The sequence below is a fragment of the Asterias amurensis genome, chromosome 11 (assembly GCF_032118995.1).
Source record: "Asterias amurensis chromosome 11, ASM3211899v1".
NCBI lineage: Eukaryota > Metazoa > Echinodermata > Asteroidea > Forcipulatida > Asteriidae > Asterias > Asterias amurensis.
The window spans coordinates 17,055,698-17,075,967 of NC_092658.1; the positions used below are offsets into that span (position 1 = coordinate 17,055,698).

The 20,270-nt window shown below is 40.0% G+C and overlaps 3 protein-coding genes across 5 annotated transcripts; all 3 read left to right on the top strand.

Annotated features, from left to right (window-relative positions):
* Positions 1–1,054: 1,054 nt before the first annotated feature.
* On the top strand, positions 1,055–2,596 carry LOC139944474 (uncharacterized). The gene has a single exon (XM_071941498.1). It carries the CDS (start codon positions 1,283–1,285, stop codon positions 2,009–2,011), a length of 729 nt encoding a protein of 242 aa, XP_071797599.1. The 5' UTR covers positions 1,055–1,282; the 3' UTR covers positions 2,012–2,596.
* Positions 2,597–5,079: 2,483 nt separating this feature from the next.
* LOC139944221 (steroid hormone receptor ERR2-like) lies at positions 5,080–11,561 on the top strand. Of its 2 annotated transcripts, none has more exons than XM_071941195.1 (6): positions 5,080–5,781; positions 7,493–7,594; positions 7,772–7,879; positions 8,477–8,674; positions 9,152–9,448; positions 9,624–11,561. In XM_071941195.1, exons 1-6 carry the CDS (start codon positions 5,382–5,384, stop codon positions 9,953–9,955), a joined length of 1,437 nt encoding a protein of 478 aa, XP_071797296.1. In that variant the 5' UTR covers positions 5,080–5,381; the 3' UTR covers positions 9,956–11,561. The 2 variants fall into 2 exon arrangements, with proteins under 2 accessions (XP_071797296.1, XP_071797295.1); XM_071941194.1 differs by having other exon boundaries at positions 5,082–5,781; positions 7,493–7,609; positions 9,624–11,303.
* A 1,039-nt stretch (positions 11,562–12,600) lies between these two features.
* On the top strand, positions 12,601–20,062 carry LOC139944048 (steroid hormone receptor ERR2-like). 2 transcript variants are annotated; one of them, XM_071940996.1, is made up of 7 exons: positions 12,601–12,864; positions 13,333–13,575; positions 14,216–14,332; positions 14,940–15,047; positions 15,391–15,588; positions 16,016–16,294; positions 16,997–20,062. In XM_071940996.1, the coding sequence occupies exons 2-7, from the start codon at positions 13,389–13,391 to the stop codon at positions 17,308–17,310; spliced, it is 1,203 nt and encodes a 400-aa protein (XP_071797097.1). In that variant the 5' UTR covers positions 12,601–12,864; positions 13,333–13,388; the 3' UTR covers positions 17,311–20,062. The 2 variants fall into 2 exon arrangements, with proteins under 2 accessions (XP_071797097.1, XP_071797098.1); XM_071940997.1 differs by lacking the exons at positions 14,216–14,332; positions 14,940–15,047.
* Positions 20,063–20,270: the final 208 nt, after the last annotated feature.

The window sequence follows — 20,270 nt, forward strand, 5'->3', positions numbered from 1 at the left end:
AACTTTATATAGCCTAAATTCTAAACTTTATATATATTGTAAACTTTATATAAACTATTGTAAACTTTATACATATTGTAAACTTAAATATATTTTTAACAGTTTACAATTATTATTATAAAGTTTACAAATATATATAAAGTTTACAAATATATAGAGTTGGCCAAAATACGGCACAAGATGGCGCTCTTGTATTCGAGGAGTACAAATTGCAAACTGTTAGGAATAATATGAAGAGTACAATAGTGTATAAAATTTACAATATATATAAAGTATGCAATATTATTATAAAGTTTACAAATATATATAAAGTTTTTTAAAGTGACGTTATATTTATTTGTAAACTTTATAAATTTATTGTATTGTAAACTTTATAATCATTGTACACTTCGATATTCCTAACAGTTTGCAATTTGTACTCCTCTAATACAAGAGCGCGATCTTGTGCCGTATTTTTGCCAACTCTATATATTTGTAAACTTTATATATTTGTAAACTTTATAATAATAATTGTAAACTTTATATATTCCTAACAGTTTACAATTTGTACTCAAATTTAATACAAAGTTGTATGTTAAAATAGTTCTCCGTGGTAAAATACTTTTGTGGAAGTATATTTTCGCCATTTATATAAACACAAATTAAATAAAAATATTCATTATATTTGTTATCGTTATGACTATAATTGTCCTAAAAAATATATATTTGTTAAAAAAATATAATTTGTTACTTTTCAAATTTTTAGTAAAAAAATGATTTGATTGATAATGATATCGTAAAATATTACATATATGAACGTATATTTCATATAAAATACATTTTACTATCAATATTACATACAAATTATATATATTTTTACCATTTATTATATGTACACATGTATTTATTTAATTATTCTTTCCGCTCTGGCTTGCCATGGTATGACATCACACGATTAGTTGCTATGGCTGCTTTAGATCCAATACCTTTGTGATTTTGTTTGTGTAGCATTGTTGCAAACTGTGGATATTTTACTGCTTTGCATTTTGTGGCTTCCCATAGGCCTAAGTTTTCCATTGTTGGAAAAACACGGGCTAGTGATCTCTGCAACAGAATACGCCATGATGTTCAGGAAGTAGCGTGTAAATTGATACCACTCGTCATTTACTAAAAAGAAACATTTAAAAACTCGCTTAACTGCTGAGGAAAGAGAACCTTGTGAAACCACTGCGAGCAAGAGTCGTTATAGCCATTGGACAAATACAACAATAAGTCATTAGCAACGAACATAGCAGTTGGAGCAATGGAAGAAACAGCAATGGATCACCATCACACCATAGAGCAAGGAACAGCTAACACGCAGCAACCCTCAGCTACGGGACATATCCCTTCAGATCTAGTGACACTCAATGTAGGAGGCAGCCTTTACACAACGACTGTTGCAACCCTGATCCGCTACCCTGAATCCATGCTAGGTAGCATGTTCGGTGGTAACATCCCAACAAATCGAGACAACAACGGTCACTACACCATCGACAGGGACGGGCCTATCTTCCGACACGTCCTGAACTTCCTTCGCAACCCCAAGCTCTGTCTTCCCAGTGACTTCAAGGAGTTGGACCTCCTGAGTACAGAGGCTGACTTCTTCCAAATCAAGAAGCTGATAGATGCAGTGAAGTTGCTCAAAGAGGAACGGTCGGCAGAGGGCAGCAGACACAAGATGGAATTTGTAGAAATTTCTTTCGCCAGAAGCTGGTGTGAGGATAGGTGTAATGCGTCAGTGAGTTACAGAGGGACCGAAGCGACCCTAAATGATATCCCAACCCTTTTGTTGTACTTTAAGAACAGAGACGGAAAAGCTTTGGTTAATGATACCGGTTTTGCTGAGGCGGCACACCGACACCGCGTCGTTGGAGATCGCATGAAGATATACCAGGAGGTAGCACAACTTGGTTTCAAGGTGTTGAACACTAATTATGTAGAGTTGGAGAACGTTCAAACAGACAAGATTTTGTTTGGGCGTAACATATAGGCATATCCTTTTACAAACATTATGCTAGAGATAGGCCTAGCCTGCCTGCTTGTTCATCTCAGATAGAGTGTAAATAATGCTCTTTTTTTTAAAGCTCGATCGTATTCGCTGCTGCATGTTCTTGATAGCTTGCCTAATATTATAATCTGCTCAGTCTTGTATAATATAATGTGTTATATTTTGTTAACACCGTATGCTGCTTTCATTGCATTTACATTTTAGTGGTGTTTCCCTTCCCTTCGGCTGGGTTGTTGGAAAAAAAAAATTCTCCACTTTATACAGCTATAGATCTAGAGACATTTTGTTTCAATAATGCGCTTCATTTTGATAGTTATAAGCATTTTACGGTGGCCGAATCGGGGTGCATACAGTGAGCTTTTTTAAAGAAGATAATTTCTGGGTTCTATAGGGAGCCTTAATCCATCTGTTAAGACCATTGAAGGAATAGTGTTTCACCCAAATTCATAAATACCTAAGACAGTTTATCTGTTCTGATTGGTTGAGAGTATGTGTTTAAACGGCTAATAAAGACATGGCAAACAGTTTTACAACATGGGCGTGACACGCGAGCTTGCACCTGTGCTTATAAGACAGTTTCTTCGTTCCTATTGGACGAGAGCAATGGCTTGAACACCTGTGTCACATCACGCCATACGCGCGACGCGCACGCCAATCTCCTTGTAAGGATATTTTACCAGAGGGCCTTACGATTTCATAGCTGGAGGGGTATTTTGTTGAAAGAAATTATTGAACAGTTACAATTTTTGCGTTTTATTTGCTTTTGGACCCAAAAGTTTTGGTGTATTTTGACCGAAAAGGTGTTTGATAAGGTGCTGATAATTACCCTCGCCTCCGGCTCGGGTAATTATCACATCCAGACTGCAATCGGTATTAAACAGAGTGTTTAAAACCGGTCAAGCACATATTTATCCCCTTATTAAAAGCTACTGGACTCTATTGGTAATTACTCAAAATAGTTGTTAGCACAAAAACTTACTCGGTATTAAACAAGCAATGGAGAGCTGTTGATAGTATCCGGCTCGGGTAATTATCACATCCAGACTGCAACCGGTATTAAACAGAGTGTTTAAAACCGGCCAAGCACATATTTATTCCCTTATTAAAAGCTACTGGACTCTATTGGTAATTACTCAAAATAGTTGTTAGCACAAAAACTTACTCGGTATTAAACAAGCAATGGAGAGCTGTTGATAGTATAAAATAAAATAAAAACATTGTGAGAAACGGCTCCCTCTGAAGTAACGTAGCTTTTGAGAGAGAGAGAGAGAGAGACAAAAGATAAATTTTCACTTCAATTATTTGAATTGAATTCGAGACCTCAGCTGAGGTCTCGATTTCAAGCATCTAAAAGCACACATTTTCGTGCGACAAGGGTGTTTTTTCTTCCATTATTATCTCGCAACTTCGACGACCGATTGAGTTCAAATTTTCCCAGGTTTGTTATTTGATGCATAATATATTGGGAGAGATAAACGTGAGAAGTCTGCGCTCACATGCACCTATCATATCCGCCATTTTGGACGTCAAAATGCAGGCCTACACAAAGGAATTGACAACTAAAATGGTGAATATGGTAATCGTGCATTGTGCAGAGGTTTATTCGGTATGACTGTGGGAGCTGACGTCAGCCAACGGTCCAACACAAATTTCCAAAAAGAGAGCAGGGTTCGATTTCACAAAGCAATCAAATTCATCGCATTAAACATTGTCAGTATTACCATAGTGATTTGTGTTGTGACATCACACTTTATATAGGCAACTATACAATTGATTTGCAGTTATGATCAATCTTAACTCTTTGTGAAATGGGCCGTGTAGGCCTACGAAGTACTAAATTTGTCACAATAATACGCATTATATTAACTTCAACTGGTTCAGTATTCTGGGTCCGACTTGTTTGCAGACAAGAACCAAACAAATCAATTCAATTCAGATACACGTTTTTTCCATTACTTCTATGAAAATAAGTACAGTGTAAATAGTTGAGTAAAGCAAAATGTAGGATTAAGTAGCACTAACAGGATGAACAGCATTTAGATAATTAATATTAAATAGCTATTTTATAGATTGGACATTGAATGTGTAAGCTTTCGTTTATTTCACGGAGGGGGGGGGGGGGGCGGGGAATCTACTAATTATGTGTGAGTTTATTTAACACCAAAATAATGAGTTATGGATAGTTTGCCTATTCCACGATCCTTCGGATGGGACTTAAAACCGTTGGTTCTGTGTGTTGTATAACGCACGTAAAAAGAGTCCAGTGCACTTATCGAAAAGAGAAGGGGTTCGCCCCGGTGTTCCTGGCTTGATTGGCAGCATATTGCGCCACAGCATCTTGTAAACCATTACATGGTGCTGACGATTAGGTCTTATGTCCCACTCACCTTGCAGCCAATATTTGGCGCTTTGCCTTTGGAAAAAGGCGCGTTAATACGGTTATTATTAGATCTACGATGAAACAATGGCAGTTTTCGAAACTACCTCTTTTGCTTAGCAATATGGGTTGAGGCTCCTGTTTGAAACCCCGACCAAAAAAAACACAAGTATTTAAAACAATGGGAGACTTTTGGAACGGACACTTTTCACACAAAGTTCTCGCCAGTATAGTGTGTGTGTGTGTCCCGCCGTCATATTGTACCTATTGTGGTTGGGGGAGTTTTTTGACGTTAGGTATAGGTGATTGTACTGAAAATAAAAGGGCTCTCACGGGATTGGGACTTGAGAGTCAAGTCTACACCCAGAGCCGCAAAAAGGACCGTTATGTCTGCTGCCGCCAACGTCGCAAAAGTCATCAAAGCCACAAGCCACCCCCTCCCCCCACTCGCCGTAGTTTCGAAAATGCCCCATATGTCTCCCCCATCCTAAGCATTGTTTACCTTTACCGCAGCAGTGAACACTTGACAATAGTCTCTAATGTTCAAATTCCATGTCATCAGACTATTTTTGCAAAATGTTTATTCATATTGCGTTTCGTCCGATTTTTTTGTATAGATAATCAGACGAGCCAGTTGTTCACTCCTAATCACAATGTACAGCAGGGTGGGTAGAGCGAATACAGTATGGATTCACCTATGCAACGTTAGGTCGATTGGAAAAGGTTACAAACTAGTTGTGTTTACAGTAAAATTCCTATGGAAATAACTTTGCGTGCAAGTTATTTTTTATTAGCCTTTAGATTGTCAAAAAGTTGATTGCCACCCGACGCTGTTTTTTTAATTTTCTAAATAACTGATATGAGGGAATTTTACTGGACTTTCACCTTAGGGTGTTGAAAGACAGGCTCGGAAGCGCACTCTACTGCGGGCGTATTAAAGTGTACACGACATTGGCAATAAACAACACATGCAGAATGGAGGAAAGAAACATTGACGACAACGTGAGCTGTGCCTCCTGTGAGAACAGCGAAGTGTTGTCGACAGAGAACAACGATGGGCTGCCGACAGACAACACCGAAGTGTTGTCGACAGAGAACACTGATGTTATGTCGACAGAGAACACAAATGGGCCGCTGTCGACAGAGGACACCAATGTGCTGTCGACAGAAAACACCAACGGGCAGTTGTCGACAGAGAACACCGATGGGATGTCGACAGACAACACAGATGGTATGTCGACAGACAACACAGATGGTTTGTCGACAGCATACAGCAAACGACGCTGTGTAGTGTGTTGTGGGTTGGCGACCGGATACCACTACGGGGTTGCTTCGTGTGAAGCATGCAAGGCATTCTTCAAGCGAACCATTCAGAGTAAGTCGTGCCAAACTCTGCGTTTTTATTTTGTAAAAAACCTTTAAAAACCGCATCCAATATTCAATTTAAAAAAAAATTCAATCAATATTATTTCCGTATTGGTCAAAAAAGGAGAATAATAAACAAATTAAGCTCAATTATTTAAGTCAACAACATCGACAGTAAAGAACAGATCAATAAAATAATGAAAATGAAAGAGAGAGAAAAAATTATTGGATACAGAGCAAACTAATTAAGAGACTTTTACAGAAGCCTGGACACTATTGGTTATTACTCAATGTAATTGTAAGCGTAACAACGTACTTGGTATTACGAGCAATGGGGAGCTATTGATAGTAGAAAACACTGTAAGAAATGGCTTCCTCTGTAGAAGTAAAGTAGATTTTGAGGATGTTATTTCTCACTCAATAAAAGAATTCGGGCATGAAGCCCTTTTTAGGCATCTGGAAGCGCACACTTGCACACTCAGCTGAGGTCTCGAAGTTAACTCAATATTTTAGTGAGAAATTACTTATTTTCCAAAACTACGTCACTTCAGAGGAAGCCGTTTCTCACAATGTTTTATACTACCAACATCTCTTCATTGCTCGTTACCAAGTAAGTTTTTATGCTAACATTTATTTTGAGTAATTAACAATAGTGTCCAGTGCCTTTAAGCCGGACTCTACATGTTGCTTTCGTGCTTTGTCAATATACTGGCTTAATCTTTCTTTTCTTTTCGAGTGCAGTTATTTATGTTTTCGAGTGCAGTTATTTACATTTTCGAGTGCATTAATTTATTGTTTTCGAGTGCAGTTATTTATATTTTCAAAGCAGTTAATCTTATTTTCTAGGGCAGTTAATTTTATCTTTTACAAAGTCTGTAGGACGCGCAGTCTAATTTAGTAACATTTTTGCTTCTGCATTTATTTATTTATTTATTTTGGCGAGTGCATTTATTTGTTTTGGCGAGTGCATGCATTAGTATTTCCAGTGCAGCTAATTTTATTTTCAGTGTAGCTGTTGTACTATGGCCTGCGACCCAAACTTGGTTTCGTAAAGTTCCTAAATATAATTAACTGCCCAGCAGTCGATTTCACGAAACGTAGGATCAATCTCGAGTTAGGACGAGTAACCCGTCCTAACCTAAAATGCGTCCTACGTATTTGGATACGGAACTGAACCCGCCCTAAGTCCTAAGATTAATCCTAAGTTAGGAAGAGTTTGGTGAAATCGACGCCTGGAAAATATAATTAGCTGCATTGGGAAATAAAAATAACTGTACTCGAAAATATAAATAAATGCACTCGGAAATAAAACGAAGATGTCACTAACGGGCTCTCGTAGGATGGCAAGTTGAACCCACAAAGTTTACAAATCTGATATTAATCTTACACTGAAAGGAACTACACTTATTTAGCATTGTCATCAAGAGTGCAGGTTATTATGGGCAGGCCCCTAGTAAGGAGGCATGACAACAGGTGGGCATGCAAAACAACCAACTGGACTCCAAGAAACTGGACAAGAAAAAGAGGGCGACAAAACAGAAGATGAAGAGATGACCTAAGTACACACAGGGGCATTGCTTGGCAACAGACAGCGCAGTATAGAGTGAGATGGAGAATTGGTGAAAAGGCTTTCCTCATGCAGTGGAGTGAAACAGGCTGGACGACGAACTCGCCTTGCTTTTCAATCATACCTAACTGTGTTCTTATTCTTCCACTCTCAGAGAATATATCCTACTCGTGCACGGAAAACCGACAGTGCAAAATCTCCCCGGGAAAACGTCGAAAATGCCAGGCCTGCAGATACGACCGATGCATCCAAGCCGGTATGATGGTTGACGGTGAGAACTCCTGGGCCCAATGCCCCCTTTATCATTCTGCCTTCGTCATGTTCCCTTTATCCACTAACAGTAATGAATGCTAATATTCATTGATCATGAAAAAAAAGAAACCAGACTACTTCATTGTTCGCTTTCACAGAATGACAATTTAAATATTTTTAGGTGTTCGTGTTAACCGAGCTAAAGGAGGACGGCAGAAATACAGACGTCGCCCCGACGAGAATGATTTCTCTCCCGCTACGACCGGGAAGAAGCGGAGGCACATCCTTGGTAAAAAACTTTTTTATTTTTTACAAATTGAAATTTAAAATACAAAAATTCCAAACTCACAAGGCCGGTGTGACAGGAGATGCTGTGTCCCCCATAGATTCGGTCCCCAAAGGCGATTGTGTACAAGCTTCTTCTGATAGCGCCCTCTTTTGAAACATCCTCCTTCAGCCAACGTTAGTTTTTTACAAGGGGGACAGCATCTCCGGCTGACCGGTTGCCCTGGGACACCGGACGGCCACTTCAAGGCCAGGTGAGGGTAACACCTAGGCTGATTTGGGCTACCAACCCAAATCGACTGCCACAAGGAACACATTGCCACCTGCCCCTGTGGCTGGCACAGGGTTACCCCCTTCACAGTCCGTACCTTCCCAAATAGTTAAGAAGCAATTTTGGTTAAGTATCTTGCTCAAGCGCACAAGTCTCATACTTCAAAAAAGTAGCTCTTATTATAGCGGTGCAGGAGGACAAAATACTGAGCACGGTGATACGCCCCTATAGGGCTGTGATAAAGCACCATATAATAACCTAATAGGAGGTATGTCATTGGCAACACTATCTTGCCTCAACCCCAACCACTTTTCATTATTTCTCCATCAGCTTTGGAGTTTTCTGAGCGCCTTCTTGAGATCGAACCGGACGTCTTGAAGATCACGATACCAGAGGAGGTGATTCAAAAGCGCAAACTCGCAGGCGGGAAAATCCTTCCCCAAGATCTAGCTCCAGCCATGAAGTTAATGGCCGAGATGGCGGACAGGGCACTGATCACTACCGTACGGTGGGCTAAACAAGTCCCCGGTAAGCAGAGTGAAGACCTACTCTTAATTTGTAAAAAAAAAAAATAAGTACCCAGACTCATTGCATAAAAATTACGCCCGTTTCAGACAGACGCACCAGAGTCGCGCCGAACCAAATAGATTAGGATCCACTCTAGATCGACCAAATTAATATTCTTTACCACGATGCAAATTTAAGATAATTTTTTAATATTATAAACAAATTGTGGTTTCAGACAGGCAAACTCAACATAACATTCACATTAGGTTCGGCTCATGACAAGATCGGCGTCTGAAACCAAGGCGCTCCTGAGCTGTTCCGAACGACTGTGTAACAGTCGATCTTTCAACTTCCAGCGCGTCTAATCGCTCCTAACTGGTTCAGACGTCGAACTTTTGACTCTGGAGCGCCTGTATGAAACGGGTGTTTGGATAATAAAATAATCCACATCTTTGCACTGATGATGCTTATTGTGTGAACAACAAATCCTGGCTATAGGTTTTGACAAGCTGTGCCTGAACAACCAGATGGCCCTGCTGTGTAACTCGTGGATGGAGGTACTCCTGACCAATGTCATCTACCGTACATCGATCTTTATCGACGGCAACGACATCGTGTACTTCGCCAAGGGTCTTCTGGTTTACCGGGAAGATCTCTACTCCTCGCCCGACTGGAGTACCAGTACGACCCTGCTCATCTTCGACCAGATCATGAATGTAGTCAACCGGTTCAGGCTACTCAAACTCAGCAAGGGCATCGTGGTTATACTCAAGACGATGATGCTCTTTAACGCAGGTAATAGTAGTCTCGGTTCCAAGTCGTTGATCGTGGCTTTTAGTCTACCCGATACTTCCGCCATTAGCTTGAGACAAAATGAGCTGTATATGGGGTAGATGACTTTACCAAGCTCGGACATCCAGTTTGCTTGCTTGCTTTAGTGGTAATTCCATTTCTTATATTCATCTTCCAGGTCCTTCTTTGTCTAACCGTCTCCCCTTACAATCCATGCAAGAGATTCAAGACATCCAGTCCACCGTGCAGGACGCCTTGCACTACCGCATCCAGCAGGATCACCCGGGGGACAGCCGCCTCGTCTACCACCTCATGATGCTCATGCCGCTCATCAAGGATGTCGCCCTCACCGTCGCCAGTCAGGTATGGAGTGAGTTTATCCGGGAGCAGATCCCTCTGCAGCAACTTCTGAAGGAGGTCCTGCAACCGATCATGCAGGTACAGTCCGGACAACAGGCGAGCACTGGAACCCCAAGATGCTCGCAGAGCTTCCAGACGGCCGATTTATGAGTGATGATGATGACCAGACGGCTGATATATGAGTGACTGCTGATGATGACCAGACGGCTGATCTATGAGTGACTGCTGATGACCAAACGACTGATCTGGTTGTTAGAATGAATTCGGGTCATCTCGTACCCATATAAACTTCTCCTCTGCATTTAACTTTAGACGATACGAGCTGACTTGGGTCGAGTTGACTTGGGAACGAAATAACGTGGGTACGAGTTGACCTGGGTACGAGTTGACTGGGTACGAGTTGACTTGGGTACAAAAGTTTGGGTACGAGTTGACTTGGTACGGGTTGGCCTGTTTCCGTTAGGAATTATAGCTGTCCGACTCCATTCGGCATAACAATAACCCATGGCACCCACACCAAATGCCGTGGTGCCGGCCCTATGCTTTTGCCGTGGTGCCCTCTGCCAAGTTCCAATGAAAATTTCATTGTCCACATTGAAGTACCTCTCATCAGAAGGAAATTGCTGTGCCCCTTCAAGAGCGAAGTTCAAGGCCCGCTCCATTATTAAGAGTGTATAGCCTTTGGCGACAGAGACTTCTTGTTTAAGTTTTACTAAACCTAACATGTTTAAAAAATAAAGTAACTGGCACCAAAACTAATACACTAAGAATACACTTTTGACCAGACAAATCTCACAATGAGCAGGTATACATACACAGACGCGAAACCACCGTGGTCAAGAGATTTTGCTGCAGGTCTTGCAACCACAAGGTTGTGGGTTAGAATCCTACCAAGCTAACCGCCGATTTCACAATGACTATATACGTATTGGCGTCTAGTAACTGAATCGCAATTTCTTGATTTGTGCAACTCATAATTATAGACGTTATCAATGTTTGTATGAGAGAGATTGACTGTTGTCAGCTTGTCATTTATATCCCCTTCTGGGAGTTTGCCGAGTCATCTTGACGGGAGTCTAAACAGAGAAACAAACAAAAACAAAAAACAAACAAACAAACCATTGTGTTTACGAATGACATGCAGTACTCTTCAAGGCTGAGTGCTGGACCCTCTCAGCTCATGTTACAAAGTCTTGAAGTTTATGTTCCTATTCAAAATAAATAATACTCACATAGTGAGAAATTATCGTTTACAAAATGACATTGAAATCATATGCTTCTGAATAAACTGTAATAATAATAATAATAAATAATAATAAATGAGACTTATAAAGCGCATTTTACAAAATTCAATGCGCTGGAAGAGTGCTACGGAAAAGACGATTATGAGAATAGATGTGTTTTTAATTTACTCTTGAATGTCTGGAGTGTGTTGGTGTTCCGAATATGACTTGGTAGGGCGTTCCAGCACCGGGGACCGGCGACTGAAAAGGACTGGTCCCCTGCCATTTTGTGTGTGCGAGGGATTGTAAGATTCTGGCCGGAGCGGAGCCCACTCCGGCCAGGTTTGTTGAAATTTAGCGACTCTGTAAGGTATTGTGGAAGTACGTTAGAGAGTGCTTTGTGCATGTTCACTAATATATATATTGAGTGTTTTGAGCACTTAAAACGCTAACAAAATGTGTAAAATAGTTTGAATTGTTGACATTAATGCATTTGCATTCAGGGGGAATCTGTACAAAATACAGTTTGAACGCATTATCACAAATCATCATAAAACCTGCATAAATTTTACGCGTGTCCAAAGCTATGAACAGTTACTATTTTTATCAAATAAACCGTAGTTCAATTGTTGTTAGAGGAGAACAAGAAGTAATCTTATCATACATGTTTTCTATCCTTTCGCGAAATGCACAACTATATACAAAGGCTATCTTAATGCACTTTGCCCGAATGGAGGGCTGTCGAGTGGTGTTTGAGAAACTGCGGCTTCAGCCTTTAAAGGTACGGTGGCGCAATATACATTTCTGGAAGATGTCGTTCATTCCAGTCTTGATTTCAATAACGCATCATTTATATATGCTTCTGAACACCTTTGGTAATTGCTGCCAAGGATTAGTGTCCTCAGTTGGTGTATTCCAACATTATTATGCAATAGACAATTTTGAGACAATTGGTCATCGTAGTTGCAAGAGAATAATGAAAAAAAAAATACACCTTTGTTACACAAATTTGTGTGCTTTCAGATGCCGAAAAAAAGGCTTCAGGCCTGACGACTTTTAAGATTTGAGTGAGAAATCACCTCTTTCTCTAAACTACATTCTCTACAAACTACTTCAGAGGTAGCCGTTTCTCACAATGTTTTATACTATCAACAGCTCTCCGTCGCTCGTTACCATGTAAGTTGTTATTTTTACTAGTTACGATACAAGTACGAATACAAGCGAAAATACTGGTCTTTGACAATGACCAAAGGTGTCCAGTGCATATATTATATAGGTTACGACTTTGGCTTAAAGCCAAAGACGTAACCTATATTGTTTTAGAAGGTTCACCGCTTTGCTCACGGCAACTCAAAGTATTCAAACATGTGACCTTCATGCCCAAATTCCACACTCTTATCTAACAAGTTTACTTTGTGGGTCTATCTTTTTGTTACCAGTGATGTTGCTATTTTTGTTGCATGACGTGATGTGGACGCTCAATGTCAAGGAGATTACAGGGCAAAGTTGATTATACAGGGCAAAGTTGATTATACGCGACAGTTATGCTCAAAATCTTGGTAAACTCTAGTTCTAAGGTACAATGTTTGAATCGTAGCTGTGTTCCCATTGGACTTTTTCTTCCGTGTTCCCATTGGACTTTTTTCTTCCGCTTCCACGCGAAAATTTACCGCCTCTGGTGTAATTCTAGCATTTTAAAGCGTGGTTGCAGTGGGTTTACAGCGCAGAACTATAAATTTCCCATTGGACTTTTTGGCGGCCCTGTTTCAGTTACCGTGGCTGCGTGGAAGTCTTCCGCTACCTCTTTCGGTCTGTTGGTTTTACATCACCGTCGTGGTAAGTTGACAGGGAGGGCAGTTATCATTTAAATTCAATTCAATAACAAGATATTTATTTTATATTGTACTCCTCAATGACAGTGAATATATAATTTGTATTTAGGACAATTTTAAAAAGTAGTTTGCAACAGAATCAATATAACATGTTTACAATAAGAATAACTAAGCTTATAATTGTTTTTACTTGAAGGCCACACTAACTTGACTGTAATGTTTATATATAATATATATATATATGCAAATATCTTTCCCTAGAAAACTGGACAATAGATTTTTTATTATGGTGCAGCCATCAAATACCAAACTGAGGCTGCAAGAACAAAATAGTCTGGTTCCTATTTGCAAAATAACTATTAGCATTCGTTATTGTTACTTGAAACGAGGAACATGACCTAGATGGAAGTAGCCTGATGAAGGTCTATACCGTGTCCCCATTGAATTATTTTGTTTGTTTGTCATTCCACAGAAAAGTAGCAGTACTTTAACCCCAAAAGGTCAAAGGGGACACGGGTTAGGGACCAAATGCATACGGCAAGCATCACGACGGGCTTTGGGGGAACAGAGGGTGGTTCTACGGAGAGGTGTGGCCCTATGAGGAAGGAGAGGTCTAGGAGGTTGTGCGTGGTGTGCCAAGGGTTGGCAACGGGCTACCATTACGGTGTGGCGTCATGTGAGGCGTGTAAGGCATTCTTCAAGAGAACTGTTCAAAGTAAGTTGTTTTTTATAACCAGGAATCGATTTCACTAAGATAGTTCTAGGACTATGCCATCGAACTCTTTATGAGTTGTTAACAATTTAAGGCTAGTACTAAGTTTAGGACGAGTGACCCGTCCTAGCTTACTCGAGATAAGACTTTCTTAACTCTTTGTGACCCCCCCCCCACACACAGGATTACACCTTTCAGAATTTGTTGTTAATTCATTCTGAGACAGCAACAGTTGAGCCAGGTGTCATTTTTAAAGTCATAGGGCGGCTGCAGGAAATGACTTTAAAAACTAAGAACGTATTAAAGATTTAACAAAATTGTGTAAAAATATTGACTCAATTGGTCAGCGAAGTAGCAAGAAAATGATGAAAATAAACAAAAAACTCCTTGGTGCAAAAATTTGTGTGCTCTCAGCAGCTGCCGAAAAAGGGCAGCTGAAGTATATTATTATTTAGTTGAGAAATTACCTCTTTCTCAAAAAGGACGTTCAAGTTCAGAGGGAGCCGTTTCTCACAATGTTTTATACTACAAACAGCTCTCCATTGCACATTACCAAGTAAAATGTTATGCTAACAACTACTTTGAGTACATTACTATTAAAAGTGTCCAGTGCCTTTAAAATGTTACATTCCAATGTATATAGGGAAGTTGGCCTACTCTTGCTCAGAGGACCAGCAATGTGAAGTGCTTCATGGTAATAGGCGGACATGTCAGTCATGCCGGTATAACAAGTGCATCAAAGAAGGCATGATGGTTGAAGGTAATTATACAGGGAACATATACACACTCTTATATCAAGCCAAAATAAGACTTCAAACTGTGCATGGTGGAGTTACAATGTAAGGTTATTTGCATTAAAGGCAACGTATAACTTTTTTATTGTTTTAATTTGTTTATAGAGTAGTTCGATTGTTTTAATCGTATATTTTATGAATGTAGATTAAGTTGACCTGTGAAACGTTCATTTTGAAATGTAGTCGCATTTGTGAGATATTGCCGAAACCCCAGAGCAAATAATGTCCGTGTGCATGAAGAACTTTCACCTGAGAGTCGTTACCGCGGGAACGCTTATAACATTCAAATTCTGGGGGATAACGAGTGAGTTTATTAAGCATCGTATGTTAACAATTTTGCCAAGTAATAGTAAAATGCTTTAACAGTTCTAAAGAAGTTGTTAAATGTGTTCTTATAAATGTGTGTGGTTTTCAACCTGACTTTATGGACATGTACCCCTGTTCAAAGTTCTTTTTAGTTCCATGATCGAAACGTAGTCCATTTGAGTGTGTCTTTAGTCTAACACTGTCAGAAATGTTACTGCAATTGGTAAAGCGATTGCTATTACATGTTCCTTTTCATCTGATATCTAGGTGTCCGACTGAATCGGTGTAAAGGAGGGCGACAGGAGTACAGACGCCGACCGGACGAACGCGACTTCAGCCCGGTCAAATCTGGCCCAAGAAAGAAGAACCAGCATCGTATGAAACTTGGAAGATGTCCTTTTAAGGGACACCAAATGGCCACACATTATATAGCATTTCCCCCATTCAAATCGGTTTCATTTTGAATAGGCCCAATATTTTCTATTTTTATGTTTACAGTATCATATTTACAAATTAAAAAAAAAAAAAAACAGGCTTCCGGGTGTGTCCACTTTTTCATTTTATGATTCTTGTTTCACCCAAAGGGGGCTGGACTTTTTTAATTTTAATTTTTATTTTTATATTTTATATTGCCCTTAAACGGTATCAAAAGCAAAGTATTTATTTTGTCGCTGATTTTTAATTTTGTTAAAATATTTTCTTTCATGACCACACACAGTTTGTGACTTCTCCACGCGACTGCTCGACATAGAGCCCGAAGTGTTGAAGATCACCATGCCTGAAGAGTTGGTAGAATGGTACAGGTTGCACGGAGCGGACAGCACAGAGGTCACCCCAAAGGCAGGTATGATTATCATGGCTGAGCTGGCGGATCGAGCTCTGATCAACACGGTACAATGGGCCAAGAAAGTTCCAGGTAAGTCTAACCTACTATCGTACTACTCACAAGCCTTCAAGGCAATAGACACAAATGGTTGTATTGTCAAAGATAAAAGTATCCTCACTTCGTGTATCTCAACTTAAGCATAACAAACCTGTGACAATTTGGGCTTAACTAGTCATTGAAGTTGCAAGATATTAAAAGATAAAAGAATAACGCCCTTATTTTCAGATGCCTGCTTGAAAGGCTTCAGGCCTAAAGTCTTTCTCCAAATGTTTCAGTTAGGAAATGTCATCTTTCTCAAAGACTACGTTATTTCACAGGGAGAAACTATAATGTAAAACATTATTGTCAATTCGTTACGAGCAAATGACGATACTCCATACTTCGCCCCAAAATCCAGGTTTCGACTGGCTGTGTCTGAAAACCAATAACGGTTCTTCCATTTCGTCCCCAAATCTAGGTTTCGACAAGCTGTGCCTGAGCGATCAGATGGCTCTACTGTGTAACTCATGGATGGAGATCCTTCTCACCAATGTGATCTACCGCTCCTCGCTACTACAACAGAGCAAAGAGAAACCGCTCTTCTTTGCCGATGGCTTCATCATGACCAGACGGCTGTGCATTGAGAAGGGTATACTCATCTATGACCAGATCACCAACGTGGTTGACCGCCTTCGGCCTCTTGGTGTCAGCAAGGGGATCGCCGTACTCCTCAAGGCAATGATTCTGTTTAACGCAGGTTAGAGATTATAGTCTTGGTCCAAGACGTCACCACCTGTTACTCGTAATGTAGTATGATAAACCGACAGAGGGCGTTTTTTTCTTGAATCCATTTTGGTTGACGACTGTCTAAAGCTGGGAATCGAACCAAGGAAAGACGTACACTCTAAATGGGATGGGATTTAACAAATAAAGGATTGTAATAATGGAACAATCCATTTGAAGATTTTAAACTTGATTTTTTGCATTTGAATGTTGAATGCTTAGGATTTACCAATTGAGAGTGTATTGACAGCGGGTTCAGTCTGCTCTCATTACCACATAGTGTAAAGGATGGGATGTAAGGCCGTTGGTCCCGTGTGTTGGTGTAACACGTGTAAGAGAACACAATGCACTTTTTGAACAGAGAAGGGGTTCGCCCCGATATCTGGTTAGATTGGCAGTAATTGCGCCACAGCCATAATTGTTCTATGTAAAAGGAGTAGGCCTAGACCTCATAAATCAAACGTAGTAGTCCCACACACCTTGAAGGAAAAATACTGTATGTTAAAGCGCATTGAGCGTCACTGCGTGACGGATATGCGCGCTGTATATAAGGACGGCACTGCTATTATTATTATTATGGACAAGGGTTAATATTTAGTAATCTGTTTTAATATAAACATTTTTGTTGAAACTAAATGAGTACAACAGGCCTCTATTTTTGTTTAAAAAAATCTAGGTCCATCATTGTCCAACCCGCTCCCGCTCCAGTCCACCGATGAACTGCAAAAACTCCAGTTGACAGCATTCGACGCCTTGCATCAGCGCATCTACAGAGAACACCCGAAGGACTATCGGCTCGTCTACCGCCTCATGACACTCTTGCCGCTTATTAAGGACATTGCCTTGACGATATCTTCCCTAGTGTGGATTGAGTTCAACCAGGAACAAGTCCCCATGCAACGATTGCTTAGCGAGGTTCTGCAGCCTTTTCTGCATACCAGAATGGGGCAGAAGGGCGCCCCCATCCATCCCCCTCCCCAATCAAGCTAGCCTGAACATCTGACGGTACACTTCGAGGATCGTGAATTACGCCAGAGATCGGCTATTGAGCCAACGCACATAACCACCTTTGAACTCTCAACATTGGCTTTCATTGTTCTTAAGATTCGCAGCTAAATCCGATGGTCATGTGTATACATAAAAACAACCAACAACTGTAAAGGGGACCAGTCTACCATCAAGCATGCTTCCAAAGGAACTGTCACTTAAAGAAATATATTATTTTGTCTTTACTGCGTTTTACAAGCTTGACAGATTTTAACCTAAATCGATACGAATGGGCACATCTGTATCATTTTGGTTTACGTTCTGAGTTTGCAGTTAAGTAACAACAAAATCAACGAAACATTAGGCCTATGTCTGTGAAGAAATTATATAGCCAAAATCTACTTCCACAAGGTTGACAAAACATGAGAGCAACGAATTTAGAAACGCTTCTCTTAGTTTGGTGTGAGTTTCTCTTGTGTTGAGCATTATGCAAACAACATTTCCGTATAAAATACACTCAAAGTCGTTGATTATGTCCCAGGAAAATCTGTCCGCCCGAGATTCTGTCGCCCATGAAAAGAATGGACTTGATGAGGATTCAACAGAGGGCGCTATCAGAAGAAGTTTTTTGTAATCTCCTGCCACAACTAGGTCTATACATGTTCATCACTAGAGCTGTAGAAAATTGGTTATAACGAATGTTTTACCATCTCATCAAACAAACATTGTGTTTTTCATTGTGGCATTGAGTGCCACCAGCATAGACCAAGGACTAGAGCTTTTTTTCCAGATTTCATGCAAATAAAGGACACTGTACACCTATTCTGTATAACCAAGGACGTCCATTGTGAAACAGAACTGTTCGTCAATTAAGTTGTTTGCAAACATGATGCGCTTGGCGAGGGAAGTCAGTTTGTATCCACATTGTGTCCACCTATCTCCTTATTTTCGAGCAGACATGTGGGCATTAAGGGGAGGGGATGGGTATTGGCTGATTCGTTGATTATTACGTAGTAGGGACCATTACATTTAATGTTTGCGGTGTCACTTTGGGAACACCGTACATAACATTCGACGATTTACTGAGGCTCAATAGTGTCTGGTGCACACACACAAGTTTTCCTTTCCCCAAAAAGAAGAATCTAGTTTCATCATTAGGTTTACTGGTCAATTTATTTTCCACGTGACAAACTTTGGCAAATCGTAAAGCATTAGACTGGACACAGTCCATTAGTACAAGCATGGATCCACACACACAGACAAAACAAACGTTCGCAACTAACTGCAGTCGAACTTCGAAGACAGTACAACTTAACAAATAGGCCTGTAGTTCGAAGCTTTGCATGGTATGCACAATAGGAAGAAACTATAAACAAATAGTAAACCTGTCTGTAAAACCATGTATGAATCTATGTGATTGTGAAAGTGTTGGCTTGTGAAAGTGTTGGCTCTGAAAGGGCCAGTGTGGTCTCGACGTTTCGAACTGCTTGTCTTCAGGAAAATGCTCAAGATAAATTCAACATGTGAAAAACCGGACATTTTACCAGACTGAAACGAACGTCTCCGAAACACTTATTTTGTCCATATAATTTTAATCTTTAAAACATCTCTTTGGTTTTTACCTTGTTAATTTCTGATTACACAGAGCAGTTAATGTTCAGCCTAACTTTAATAATGCCACAAAATGTAAACTGGAGTCAACATTATGACCAATACTGAACTGTATGGCAATGATCCAAACTATACAATACGACAGCATCGTCCGATACTCGCAGGGCACTCATACAGAAACACCAAAGAACCTGTCTCTTAGCTTATCACCTGGTCACTCAACAAAACATGGAAGGTGATGATGGTAGAAGCTCAGCTATATACAGATGTAGTTGCTATAAGGAAAGTCGGGGTGCTTCCAGCTGATCTTCATAACCAAAGGAAACATAGACAAAGATTGGCACAAGATTCATACCTTGGCAATTAAAAGAGAAAGAGAGTGTGTTGTTGATTTGCTGTTTACTATCATTCCCTCCTCCTTCTTTCTTGTGACTTATTTTGTTGATTGTGCAATATTTGTCTTTATTGTTGATATGAAATCAACTTTAGAGTCCAAACTGTCCAGATTTTAACCACCTTTTCAGAATAGTATTCTGAGTCTTTAGCTTGGCAGTTTAGCTTTCACATACGATAGGCCTATATGGGTGAAGGACAAATTATACCACAATACTTTAAAGGTACTGGACACATTTTGGTAAGCACCCAAAGATACAACACAATCATATACTTATCCCGACTTCTCCATCCTTCATCGAACGCGTCAAAAATAATTCTCATGTCACAAGATAAACAAACCATTACCTGAACAAAATGTTACAATATTGACTGATTTAAAGGCAAGTGTGCTCGAATGTCATGTCAACGTCAGTCTGGCTGATTTGCTAAATACACAAAGCTTATAATATCGCCAACAGCACCAGACGTTGTACACGTAGGCACGTGGCATTTAGTCACCTTTTTGACCCTCTCGGCTTTTTGCGCGCAATATGATGACACGGTCGTCTGCCGAGGGGGTTAGGTTTGATTTGACAGCTCATAGTTGCCAACTGGGTAACTGTGTCCAGGAAACCCGAACCTCACCTTCTAACAAATCCATGATCTTAAGGGTTCAATGCGTCTGGGTTTAGTGGTTTAAAGGCATGCAAAGACTACCTTTGGGTTTTTAACTATTCGATTGTTTAATTCCTATATTAATGATGTTGTATACAATAAAACCAACATGTGAACATTTCACTTCAAAATGTGGTCGTGTTTTTTTTTTAAGATATCGCCGAAAGTACGGAGCGAATGTACATGCAGGAATAATAATAATCCTTATGGAATACATATGTTCACAATCCGAGAAGCGTTACAGCCGTAACACTTCTTATTATCCAAGTTTTTGGGAGATAACAAGTTATACCATAGAGTAA